The sequence below is a fragment of the Sarcophilus harrisii genome, chromosome 2, assembly GCF_902635505.1.
Source record: "Sarcophilus harrisii chromosome 2, mSarHar1.11, whole genome shotgun sequence".
NCBI lineage: Eukaryota > Metazoa > Chordata > Mammalia > Dasyuromorphia > Dasyuridae > Sarcophilus > Sarcophilus harrisii.
Window position 1 is genome coordinate 422020298 of NC_045427.1, and position 13180 is coordinate 422033477.

The 13180-nt window shown below is 33.9% G+C and overlaps 1 protein-coding gene across 2 annotated transcripts in view; it reads right to left on the reverse strand.

Moving 5' to 3' along the window:
• The window catches only part of TRPC4AP (transient receptor potential cation channel subfamily C member 4 associated protein), an 83468-nt gene that overhangs the window by 16975 nt on the left and 53313 nt on the right, over positions 1-13180 (reverse strand). For both annotated transcript variants that reach the window (XM_031953902.1, XM_031953903.1), the window contains exon 9: positions 670-812. In XM_031953902.1, coding sequence (XP_031809762.1) covers positions 670-812 — 143 coding nt within the window. The remainder of the gene's footprint in view (positions 1-669; positions 813-13180) is intronic.

The following is a 13180-nucleotide window of genomic DNA, read 5'->3' on the forward strand; positions in this document are numbered from 1 at the left end:
CTGACATTCAGGTGAGTTTTTAGAAGTCATCTCTACATCAACAATGTGAGGAAAGACTTTTCCTGTTGAAAAGGTGGAAATTTCCCTAAGACTAGGATTAGCTATTATCCTTTCCTCCCATACCTCCCCCTCTATTTAGGAAAGTCCTCCTTTGGTTATTTTAAGCCTTACTAACGGAATATACCCATGGATCTTTGGTTATTAGGAAATAACTACTTCTGATCAATTTTTAAAAATAAACCAACCACTAAAGATGATCATGGTTCTCCTTCCTCCGAAGGAGTTGCTATACACACTTGCCTCTTCTACATAGGGAGCTGTATTGCACTAGAAATGGACTGAGCATGACTGAAAACTGCTCTGCCCAGTTTTCCCAAGTATAATAGAGCTCTTCCATCTTCTGATCTTCCTCATTTCTTAGAGGTATTCAAACACTAATACATCAGGAACTTGTATTTACTTTTGCTCTCGCTACAGAGGCAGCAGAGGCACAGCTGGCATAGTGGTGTCAAAAAGGTCCAAGCCTCTGCATCAACTTGGGGTTTCATTTTGGCAGGGACCTAGAGTGTCTGAGTACCAAGATAAATGCAGTACACCAACTATGAACAAATAACATGATCATTCTGTATCAAAAAAGCGCTTGAGCCTTTGCTATAGGAAGACAGTCACCTGATTCCGCTGACGGCCCATCAGCAGCACACATAGGACATAGAGCACCTCCAGTTTGTACATGATCTCGTGCATAATCTTCATTGACTGGGGCAGCTGAGTCCTTGAGGAAGTGTTTGCCACACCACTTTCATCTGAAGATTCTAAAGGAGGCAACACAGTAAACTCAGAAACTCATTCCAAAAAGGATTTATAAAGACCAAATCCTTTCAACTCACATTTGCTTTGTATAGACTTCAGAGTAATACATTTCCAACCTTGGGTCCCTGTGCCAGCCAAGCTAAGACACACTATAAAAGCACTAGAATGTACACCAAATTTCCAGAAGCAAACTTGGAAATTTAGAATAAACAGAATCTGCCACTCCTTTTTAGATCTTTTATTCCCTAATTTATTTTTAAGCATAAAAATTTTCTGCCAATGTTACTAAACTTTCTTGGAAGGGACATGGCCAGATGTTTACTTTCCTAATTACTAGGCAGCTCTCACATCTGGACACCTATTAGGCTTCTTGGCAACCAAGCCTTGGGCTGGAATACCAGTTAGCCCAGGGTACCTTGGAAGCTCAGGAAAAACCAAGAACAAGAAAGGCAAAACAAATATAAGAGGAAAAATAATATGATAGGAGAAAATAACTAGGTCAGAACACCTGGATTTAAATCCTAGCTCTGACAAAATATAATACTCATTTCTGTTAAAAACACTAGAAAACATAGGAAAGAATGAACATTTTCCTTAAAATGACAAATAGTACAGGGAGTCCCCAAAGTTTATAGAGCAATAATATTCCATTACCTTCCTATACCATAACTTATGTAGCCATTCCCTAACTGATAGGCATCCACTCAACGTCCAGTTTTTTGCCTTTACAAAAACAGCTACTATAAATATTTTTGGGGGTCCTTTTCTCCTTTTTTCCGATCTCTTTGAGATACAGATCCAGTAGTGAGACTGCTGGATCAAAAGATATGCAGTTTTATAGCCCTTTAGGCAAAGTTCCAAATTAAAGCTTTTAAGCTTTAATAACTATGACTTTTGGATAACTATATGTGTGTGTGTGTGTATAAAAATACACACACATATATAAATGTGTGCATAAACACAAAAATATACACATGTGTATATATAAACATATATTATATACATATAATACACATACACATACATACATACACACCAAGAGGTACCACATAACAGAGATAAACTAGAATCCTTTTCAATATAATCAGGATTGAAATAAAGACATCTATTGTCACTACTTCTATTTGACATAATACTAAAAATGCATTTTATAGCAACAAGATAAGAAAAAGAAAGTAAGGGAATAAATATAGATTAAAAAATATTATTTTGTGCAGATATGATGGTATACTTAAAGAACTCTAAGAAAAACAAAATTAATTGAAATAATGAATAATTTCAACAAACTTTTAAGATATAAAATAAATCCACACAAATTATCAGCATTTCTATACACTGCACAACACTTTGGGCAAGAAGATATAAAATAAAATATTATTTAAAATTAATAATGCAATAAAAATACTTAGTTTTCTTCTGAGCTACTACCTCATACTTCTTCTATTGGCTAAAATGACAGGAAAAGATAATGATAAATACTGGAAGGGATGTAGGAAAACGAGAACATTAATGCATTGTTGGTGGAGTTGTGAAATGATCCAACATTCTGGAGAACAATTTGGAACTTTGCCTAAAGGGCTATAAAACTGCATATCTTTTGATCCAGCAGTCTCACTACTGGATCTGTATCTCAAAGAGATCGGAAAAAAAGAGAAAAGGACCCTCCCCCCAAAAAATATTTATAGCAGCTCTTTTTGTAAAGGCAAAGAACTGGACACTGAGTGGATGCCTATCAGTTAGGGAACGGCTACATAAGTTATGGTATAGGAAGGTAATGGAATATTATTGCTCTATAAGAAATGATGAACAAGCTGATTTCAGAAAAGCCTGGAAAGACCTAAATGAACTGATGTGGAATGAAGTGGGCAGAACCAGAAAAACAATTGTGCACAGTATCAAAAAAGATTATGTAATGATCAACTCTGATGGACTTGACTCTTCTCAACAATGAGGTGATTCAAGGCAATTCGAAAAGTCTTATGATGGAAAATGGCAATAGCATCCAAAGAGATAATATAAATACTGAATGTGGACAGAAAAATAGTATTTTCACCTTTTTTTTTTTTTGTTTGCCTGCCTTTTTTTTCCCCTTCTTTCTCATGTTTTTTTTTATTTCCGCTTTTGGTCTTATTTTTCTTATACAACAAGACAAATATAGAAATATGTTTAAAAGGATTGGGCATATTTAATGTATTATCAGTTGCTTGCTGTTTTGGGGAATAAGAAAATTGAGAACATGAAGTCTTACAAAAATGAGTGATGAAAACTATCTTTACATGTATTTGGAAAAATAAAATACTATTAAAAATACTTAGTTGTCTATCAACTAAGATATATTTAAGAACTATATAAATACAACTACAAACCATTGTTTATATAAAAATCTAAGTTAACTGGAAAAATATTGTTTGTGGAAAAGATGAATCTACTGGGCAACTAAGTTATGCATAGTATTGGGCTGGAAGTCAAGAAGACTCAGCTTCCTGAATTCAAATCTGGCTTCAGATACTTACTAGCTGCATGACTCTAGACATTTCACTTAGCCCTGTTTGCCTAATTCCTCATCTGTAAAATGAACTGGAAAAGGAAATGGCAAACCATTCCAGTATCTTTTGCCAAGAAAATCCCAAATGGAGTCAAGAAAGATCAGACACAATTAAAACAACTGAACAACAAAGATAAATCAATATAATAAAAATGATTAATGCTACTTTAACTGACTTTGGAACTACCAAAAGATTACTTTATAGAACTAGAGAAAATAATAATGAAATTCAGATGGAGAAAAAAAGTCAAGAATCTCAAGGGAAATAATGACAAGGAGGAGGAACAAAGAGAGCCTAGCAGTGCCAAATTTCAAACTACACTACCTTATAAAGCACCAATTTTTGAAACTTATCAATGGTAAAAAATAGAAAAATTAATTAGCTACACAATACAGGAAAGCAAAAGTAGCTAGTAAACAAGTATTTGATCAACACAAAGACCCTAGGGTAATTTTTGTTAAGATTCATGTGGTCCTGAGAAATAGGTATATTCTTTTGCTATCCCATTGAAAAGATACTATAAGCTTTCTAACTCTAATTTCTCTAGTAATTTCTTCAGTATATATATATTTTTTGCTTATCTTTGTATTGGACTTACCAAAAACTAAGAAGAAAATTTATGTCTCCTAACACTATTGTGCTAGTAGTATCAATTTTTTTTTAAAGTTCAGTTGTTTCGTTAATGAATTTGGATGCTTAGGCAGTAAGAGTTTAGAAGTTATTACTGACATTGGTTTTCTCTCTATGGTTTCTTTCAGCATAATAGTTAACTACTACATTGTTGGTAAAACTGTGAACGGATCCAGCCATTGTGGAGAGCAATTTGGAACTATGCTCAATAAGTTATCAAACTGTGCATAACCTTTTGATCCAGCAGTGTTTCTATGGGGCCTATATCCCAAAGAGATCTTAAAGAAGAAAAGGGACCCACATGTGCAAAAATGTTTGTGGCAGCTCTTTTCATAATTGCTGTTCTATAAGAAATGATCAGGAGGATGATTCTAGAGAGGCCTGGAGAGACTTACATGAACTGATGCTAAGTGAAATGAGAAGGACCAGGAGATCATTGTACATGGTAACAAGAATATTATAAAATGACCAATTCGGCTAACTCCTTCCAACAATGAGATGACTGATGTCAAATCTTGTCACAAAGAGAGCCATCCACGCCCAGAGAGAGGACTGTGAGAACGAAATGTGGATCACAAAATAACATTCTCACTCTTTTTGTTGTTGTCTGCTTGAATTTTGTTTTCTTACTCATTTACTTTCTTTTTTTGATCTGATTTTTATTGTGCAGCAAAAGAAATATATAAATATATTTATACATATTGGATTTAATATATATTTTAACATATATTGGATTGTTTGCCATCTAGGGGAGGGGATAAGGGGAAGGAGGAGAAAATCTGAAACACAAGGTCTATGCAAGGGTCAATGTTGTCAAATTATCCGTGCATATGTTTTGAAAATAAAAAGCTTAAAAAAGTAACAATAATAATAATTTCCCTATCTCTCTTTTTTTCTCTCTCTCTTTTTTTTTTTGAATGCTTGTTTTTGGTTTGTCAGATGGTATGATACAATTCCTCCTTTTTTGAATTCATTTAAAGCACAGTAATTTTCTGGCTAAGATGACAGGAAGAGATAATGATAAATGTTGGAGGGGATGTGGGAAAACTGGACACTGATGCATTTTGGTGGAATTGTGAATACATCCAGGCATTCTGGAGAGCAATTTGGAATTATGCTCAAAAAGTTATTGAACTGTGCATACCCTTTGATCCAGCAGTGTTACTATTGGGCTTATATCCCAAAGAGATATTAAAGAAGGGAAAGGGACCTCTATGTGCCAAAATGTTTGTGGCAGCCCTTTTTATAGTGGCTAGAAACTGGAAAATGAATGGATACTCATCAATTGGACAATGGTTAGGTAAATTGTGGTATATGAATGTTATGGAATATTATTGTTCTGTAAGAAACCACCAGTAGGATGAATATAGAGAGGCTTGGAGAAACTTACATGAACTGATGCTGAGTGAAATGAGCAGAACCAAAGATCATTATACACTTCAACAATGAAACTGTATGAGGATGTTATTTTGATAGTAGTGGATTTCTTTGACAAAGAGAAGATCTAATTCAGTTCCAATTGATCAATGATGGACAGAATTAGCTACACCCAGAGAAGGAACACTGGGAAATGAATGTGGACTACTTGAATTTTTGGTTTTCTTCCCAGCTTATTTTTACCTTCTGAATGCAATTTTTCTTGTGCAACAAGAGAACTTTATGAATCTGCACACATATACTATATCTAGGATATACTTTAACATATTTAACATGTATAAAACTGCCTTCCATCTAGGGGAGGGGGTGAAGGGAGGGAAGGGAAAAGTTGGAACAGAACTGAGTGCAAGGGACAATGTTGTAAAAATTACCCATGCATACGTTCTGTCAAAAAAAGCTTTTAATTTTTTAAAAAAGGCACAGTAATTAGTTTTATTTTGCATATGTCTGTTTTTTAAATGTTTCTTATCGGCAATACATCTCAGGCTTTTGTTTCCTTATTCAATGTCACTCTTTGACTGGATTGTTTAATCCATTCACTTATGTGAATGGAAATTATACATGGTGACCAAGTAGGGATGATTTAATATAAGGAAGCTATTAGCATAATTGATTGTATCAGTAACAAAAAGTACCAAAAATCATGATTATATCAGTAGATGCAGAAAACCGCTTCTGACAAAATACAGTCCTCATTCCTATTAAAAACACTCACTCAAAAGCATAAGTATAAATATATTTTTCATTAAAATGAGAAGAATCATACACCTAAAACTATCAGAAAGCATTATTTGCAATGGGAATAAAAGAGAAGCCTTCCCAATAAAGTCAGGAGTGAAACAAGAATGCCCATTATCACCAATCTTATTCAATATTGTATTAGAAATATTAGCAATAAGAGAAGGAAAAGAAATTAATTGAAAGAATCAAATGAGCCAATGAGGTAATAAAACGTTTTTTGCAGATGATGTGATGATATACTTGGAAAATCCTAATGATTAAATTAAAAAATTAGTTGAAATAATAATTTTAGCAAAGTAGCAAGATATAAAATATCTTAAACCATATAAACCACTGGCTATATATCTATATATCACCAAAGAAGAAATAGTAAGAGATAACCATCTATAACTGCAGATTATATAAAATACTTGGGAGCATATCTGCCAAGAGCTATTATGAATATAATTATAAAACACTTTTATAAAAAAATGAAACTTAAATAATTGGAGAGATATTAATTGTTCATGGATGGGCAAAGCCAATATGAAAAAAAGACAATTCTACTTAAACTTATCTATTTATTCAATGCCAAAACAATCAAACTACCAAAAATTTTGAGCTAGGAAAAAAAAAAAATTCATGTGAAAAAATAAAATGTCAAGAATTGTGAAGACCAAGTTAGCATCCTGGATGCCTTAGAATCAGCCAGAGTCAGGATAAGCAAAAGTCCTTAGTCTTTTGGTCTTTAGAGGTAAAAGTGAAGGGGATGGACGCAAGCTCTCCACAACTTCCCTTCTCCTCATCTACTGCCAAAGTGACCCTGGCTTGTCTTACTCCATCCCCTAATCCCTCCTACAATTATGTATATACACCAAGAGATTGAGCCAGCACAGAATAGTGAGAAGGGCCATTTTCCAAACATATGCTAATAGAGTATTGTCCAATTAACCTTAAGTGCTTGGTTGTCTGATTCCAGTGCACATATTCAGAGTTTCATCCCTTTACAAAGAATATAAAAAGAATTAAGGAAAAAAATATAATGGAAGGAAATTTAGGTGTATCAGATCTTAAACCATATTATAAGGCTTTTTTTTTTTTATTAAAGCTTTTTATTTACAAAACATATGCATAGGTAATTTTTCAACATTGACCCTTGCAAAATCTTTTGTTCCAAGTTTTCCCTTCCTTCTCCCTACCCTCTTCCCTAGATGGCAGGTAATCCAATACATGTTAAATATGTTAAAATATATGTTAAATGCAATATATGTATACATATTTATCCATTATCTTGCTGCACAAGAAAAATAGGATCAAAAAAAAAAAAAACTGAGAAAGAAAACAAAATGCAAGCAAACAACAACAGAAAGAGTAAAAATGCTATGCCGTGGTTCACATCAGTTCCCACAGTCCTCTCTCTGGTTTCTCTTCTTCACAAAATTATTAGAACTGATATGAATCATCTCATGGTTGGAAAGAGCCAAATCCATCAGAATTGATCATTGTATAATCTTCTTGTTGCCATATAGAATGATCTCCTGTTTCTGCTCATTTCACTTAGCATCAGTTCATGTAAATCTCCTCAGGTCTCTCTGAAATCATTCTCCTGACTATTTCTTACAGAACAATAATATTCCACAACATTCATATATCATAACTTATTCAGCCATTCTCCAACTGATGGGCATCCACTCAGTCTCTAGTTTCTTGCCACAATAAAAAGGGCTGCCACAAATATTTTTGCACATGTGGGTCCTTTTCTGTCCTTAAGATCTCTCTGGGATGTAAGCCCAGTAGAAACACTGCCAGGTTAAAAGGTATGCATAGTTTGATAGCTTTTTTTTTTTTTTTAATAGCGTTTTATTTACAAGTTATATGCATGGGCAATTTTACAGCATTGACAATTACCAAACCTTTTGTTCCAATTTTTCCCCTCCTTCCCCCCACCCCCTCCCCTAGATTGCAGGATGACCAATACATGTTAAATATATTAAAGTATAAATTAAATACAAAATAAGTATACATGACCAAACCATTATTTTGCTGTACAAAAAGAATTGGCTCTGAAATATTGTACAATTAGCCTGTGAAGGAAATCCAAAATGCAGGCAGGCAAAAATATAGGGATTGGGAATTCAATGTAATGGTTCTTAGTCATCTCCCAGAGTTCTTTCGCTGGGTGTAGCTGGTTCAGTTCATTACTGCTCCATTGGAACTGATTTGGTTCATCTCATTGCTGAAAATGGCCACGTCCATCAGAACTGATCCTCATATAGTATTGTTGTTGAAATATATAATGATCTCCTGGCCCTGCTCATTTCACTCAGCATCAGTTCATGTAAGTCTCTCCAGGCTTTTCTGAAATCATCCTGTTGGTCATTTATTATCGAACAATAATATTCCATAATATTCATATACCATAATTTATTCAGCCATTCTCCAATTGATGGGCAGCCACTCAGTTTCCAGTTTCTGGCCACTACAAAGAAGGGCTGCTACAAACATTCGTGCACATATAGGTCCCTTTCCCTTCTTTAAGATCTCTTTGGGATATAAGCCCAGTAGTAACACTGCTGGATCAAAGGGTATGCACAGTTTGATAACTTTTTGAGCACAGTTCCAAAGTGCTCTCCAGAATGGCTGGATGTATTCACAATTCCACCAACAATGTATTAATGTCCCTGTTTTCCCACATCCCCTCCAACATTCCGCATTATCTTTCCCTGTCATTCTAGCCAGTCTGACAGGTGTATAGTGGTATCTCAGAGTTGTCTTAATTCGCATTTCTCTGATTAATAATGACTCGGAACATCTTTTCACATGGCTAAAAATAGTTTCTATTTCTTCATCCGAAAATTGAGTGTTCCTATCCTTTGACCATTTATCAATTGGAGAATGGCTTGATTTCTTATAAATTATAGTCAATTCTCTATATATTTTGGAAATGAGGCCTCTATCAGAACCTTTGATTGTAAAAATGTTTTCCCAGTTTATTGCTTCCCTTCTAATCTTGTCTGCATTAGTTTTGTTTGTACAAAAACCTTTCAATTTGATATAATCAAAATTTTCTATTTTGTGATCAGTAATGATCTCTAGTTCTTCTTTGGTCATAAATTCCTTCCTCTTCCACAGGTCTGAGAGGTAAACTATCCTATGTTCTTCTAAGTTGCTTATAATATCACTATGTTTAAATCATGGATCCTTTTTGACCATTGGTATATGGTATTAGGTGTAGGTCAAAATGTACGGCAGTAATGTAAGGCAGTAATTATCAAAACTATCTAATGCTAGTTAAGAAATAGAAAGGTATTATCAATGGAACAGAGTAGACATACAATATACAGGAGCAAATGATTATAGTAGCCTTGTGTTTGACAAATGTAAAGATTTAAGCTTTTGGGATAAGAATACACTATTTGTTAAAAAAAAAAAAATCGTTGGGAAAAACTAGAAAGCAGTCTAGAAAAAAATGGGAACAGATCAGTATCTTACACCATTTACCAAAAAAAAAAAAAAAATCAAAATGGAAGTAGGTATAAAGGGAGATAGCTTAAGAAAACCAGAATAGGTAACACCATTACCTACCAGACTTATGGATAGGAGAAGAATTTATAAATAAGCAAGAGATAAAGCGCATTGTAAGATATAAAGTGAATAGTTTTGATTTCATTAAATTTAAAAGGGGTTGTACAAATAAAGCCAATGTAGTCAAAATTAGAAGGAAAGCAGAAAACTGGGGAAAAATGTTTATATATGCTTTCTCAGATAACTGTCTCATATCTCAAATACATAGAGAACTTTGTCAAATGTGTAAGAATATGAGTCATTCCCCAACTGACAAATGGTCAAAGGATTTAACAAGTTTTTTTTGTATAATCAACATGTACAAAATTACAGTTTTTTGTATAATCATAAAATAATCCTCTAAATCATTATTGATACAAATCAAAATAACCATGAAGTACCAAAATCTATCAGGGTTACTAAAATGATAGAAGGGGGAAAACAATAAATATTGGAGGGAATGTGGAAAAATTGGGACATTAATACATTACTGGTGGAACTATGAACTGATCCAACTATTTTGGAGAGCAATTTGGAATCACGCCCAAAGAATTATACAATTGTATATACTACTAATAGGTCTGTTTTCCAAGATGATCAGGGAAAAAGGAAAAAAACAGTTATGTTCTAAAATATGTATAGCTTTGTTATGGCAAAGAACTAGAAATTGAAGGGATGCCCATCAATTGAGTAACAGCTAAACGAGTTGTAGTATATAACTGTGATGGATTACTACTGTGCTGCATGAACTGATAATTAGCTGATTTCAGAAAACCATGGAAAGATCTGCATGAAATAATGTAAAGTGAAATGACCAAAACTAGAGAACATGATCTATAACCCAGCTTCTTAAACTGTGATTTGCAACCCCATATGGAGTTTTTTAACTGAATGCAAGAATAGCAAAATTGTGATTTATTATCAGTAAGTGTTTGATTTGTATATCTATTTTATATACCTATACACTTGGGGCCACATAAAAATTTCTTGAGAGAAAAGGGGTCACGAGTCAAAAAAGTTTAAGAAGTCCTGGTATATATAACAACAGCAATATTGTTCAAAGAATAACTGTTCCCAAGTTCTGAGTTACTATTAATATTCAAATCAACTGTAAAGGACCTATAAAGAAAGATCCTTTCTACCTTCAGAAAAAGAAGTACGTACAATATGGTTTTACATAGATATCTAAACCCATGTCAAATGGTAGCTTTTTTAGTGTGGGGTAGGGAGGGAAGAAGGAAGACAATTCAGAAATTAAAATGTAGCCAAATAAAATTTTGAAAAGTTAGGGGTTCTGATAAAGGTCTCATTTCCAAAATATATTTTGGAATATATAGAATTCAATAGAATTGACTCTAATTTATAAGAAATCAAGCCATTCTCCAATTGATAAATGGCCAAAGGATAGGAACACTCAATTTTCGGATGAAGAAATAGAAACTATTTTTAGCCATATGAAAAGATGTTCCGAATCATTATTAATCAGAGAAATGCAAATTAAGACAACTCTGAGATACCACTACACACCTGTCAGATTGGCTAGGATGATGGAAAAAGATGATGCTGAATGTTGGAGGGGATGTGGGAAAACTGGGACACTGATGCACTGTTGGTGGAATTGTGAACAAATCCAATCATTCTGGAGAGCAATTTGGAACTGTGCTCAAAAAGTTATCAAACTGTGCATACCCTTTGATTCAGCAGTGTTACTAGTGGGCTTATATCCCAAAGAGATCTTAAAGAAGGGAAAGGAACCTGTATGTGCAAAAATGTTTGTGGCAGCCCTTTTTGTAGTGGCTAGAAGGTGGAAACTGAATGGACGCCCATCAATTGGAGAATGGCTGAATAAGCTGTGGTATATGAATGTTATGGAATATTATTATTCTGTAAGAAATGACCAGCAGGATGATTTCAGAAAGGCCTGGAGAGACTTACATGAACTGATGCTAAATGAAATGAGCAGGACCAGGATATCATTATATACTTCAACAACAATACTATATGATGATCAATTCTGATGGACATGGCTCTCTTCAACAATGAGATGAAATAAATCAGTTCCATTTGTTCAATAATGAAGAGAACCAGCTACACCCAGTGAAAGAACTCTGGGAAATGAGTGTGAACCACAACATAGCATTTCCACTCCCTCTGTTTTTGTCTGCTTGCATTTTTGACTTCCTTCTCAGGTTATTTTTACCTTATGTCTAAGTCTGATTTTTCTTGTGCAGCAGAATAATTGTATGGATGCGTAAACATATATTGTATTTAACATATACTTTAAAATATTTAATATGTATGGGTCTACCTGCCATCTGGGGAGGGGGGGAATGAAGGAGGAGAAAAATTGGAACAGAAGGTTTTGCAAGGGTCAATGCTGAAAAATTACCCAGGCATATATCTTGTAAATAAAAAGCTAATAAAAAAAAAAAAAAAAAAGAAAGTTAGGTTTATATCTTCCTCCTTCTCTCTTTAATACTGGAGGTTTTTGGAAGTTACAATTTTCCCCCCTCCTTTTTCTCAGTGAATAGGATACCATGTTCCTTCAGTTACTTTTTTTTTTTTTTTTTTTTTTTTTTTTTTTTTTTTTAAAGAGTGGTCCTGTCTTGCCTTCCTTCACCTCTCCTCTGGTTTGTTACCTCTTTCCCTTTGGAGATAATGTTGTCTTCTCTCCGGCTTTTATCTGGTTCTTACCCCTTTTCTTTCCTCTCAGTCAAGTAGATTTTACCTTCTCCCCTTCCACAAATCCTGTTTTTTAGTTATTTAAATTTCTTTTTTTTGTATCCCTTTCCAAAAGGAATTCTTTCACTCTCTGGATTATCCATCCTCTCTTTCTATCTATTCTAGACCCTTATTCTCTAATTCATGTCTCCTAAATTTTTTTGGTTTCTCTTTATGTTCCTGGCTGACTGCAGCAGTCTTGAATTACTTCCCTTACATTAGATTAGCCAATTCAAAATCTTTCCCAATTTCTGTTTCTAATAAAGAAACTTCCCTCTTAACCCTGGTATCAATACCAAATCTGATCTGAAATGTCCCTATATCTAGAACTAATTATCTATTATCTAGCAAGCCATTTTTTATGATACATAACTGCCTTGCTTGAACTCCAACTTTGAGCATGTTTTATCCCTAACATGACTCCTTCCCCCTCAAAGTGGTTGTTTCTTGAATCTATGGTAATAAACCTCTGTCTATAATGCTATTTAGTGTACATGTATATACTTTTTGAGGAATATACATGAAATGATGAAGGGCTGAATGAATGGCATATGAATGTGATTGAATACTAATGTGTTGTAAGAAATGAATGATTTGAAAGAGACATGGAAAGACTTATGTGAACTGATGCATGGTGAAGTAAAAAGAACCAGAAGAACAAAACAAGTGAAAACTCTAAGTAGAATCAGAAGGACAATTCATACAATAATAATAATATAAAAACAATCTTGAACGCTATAAAAACTATGATC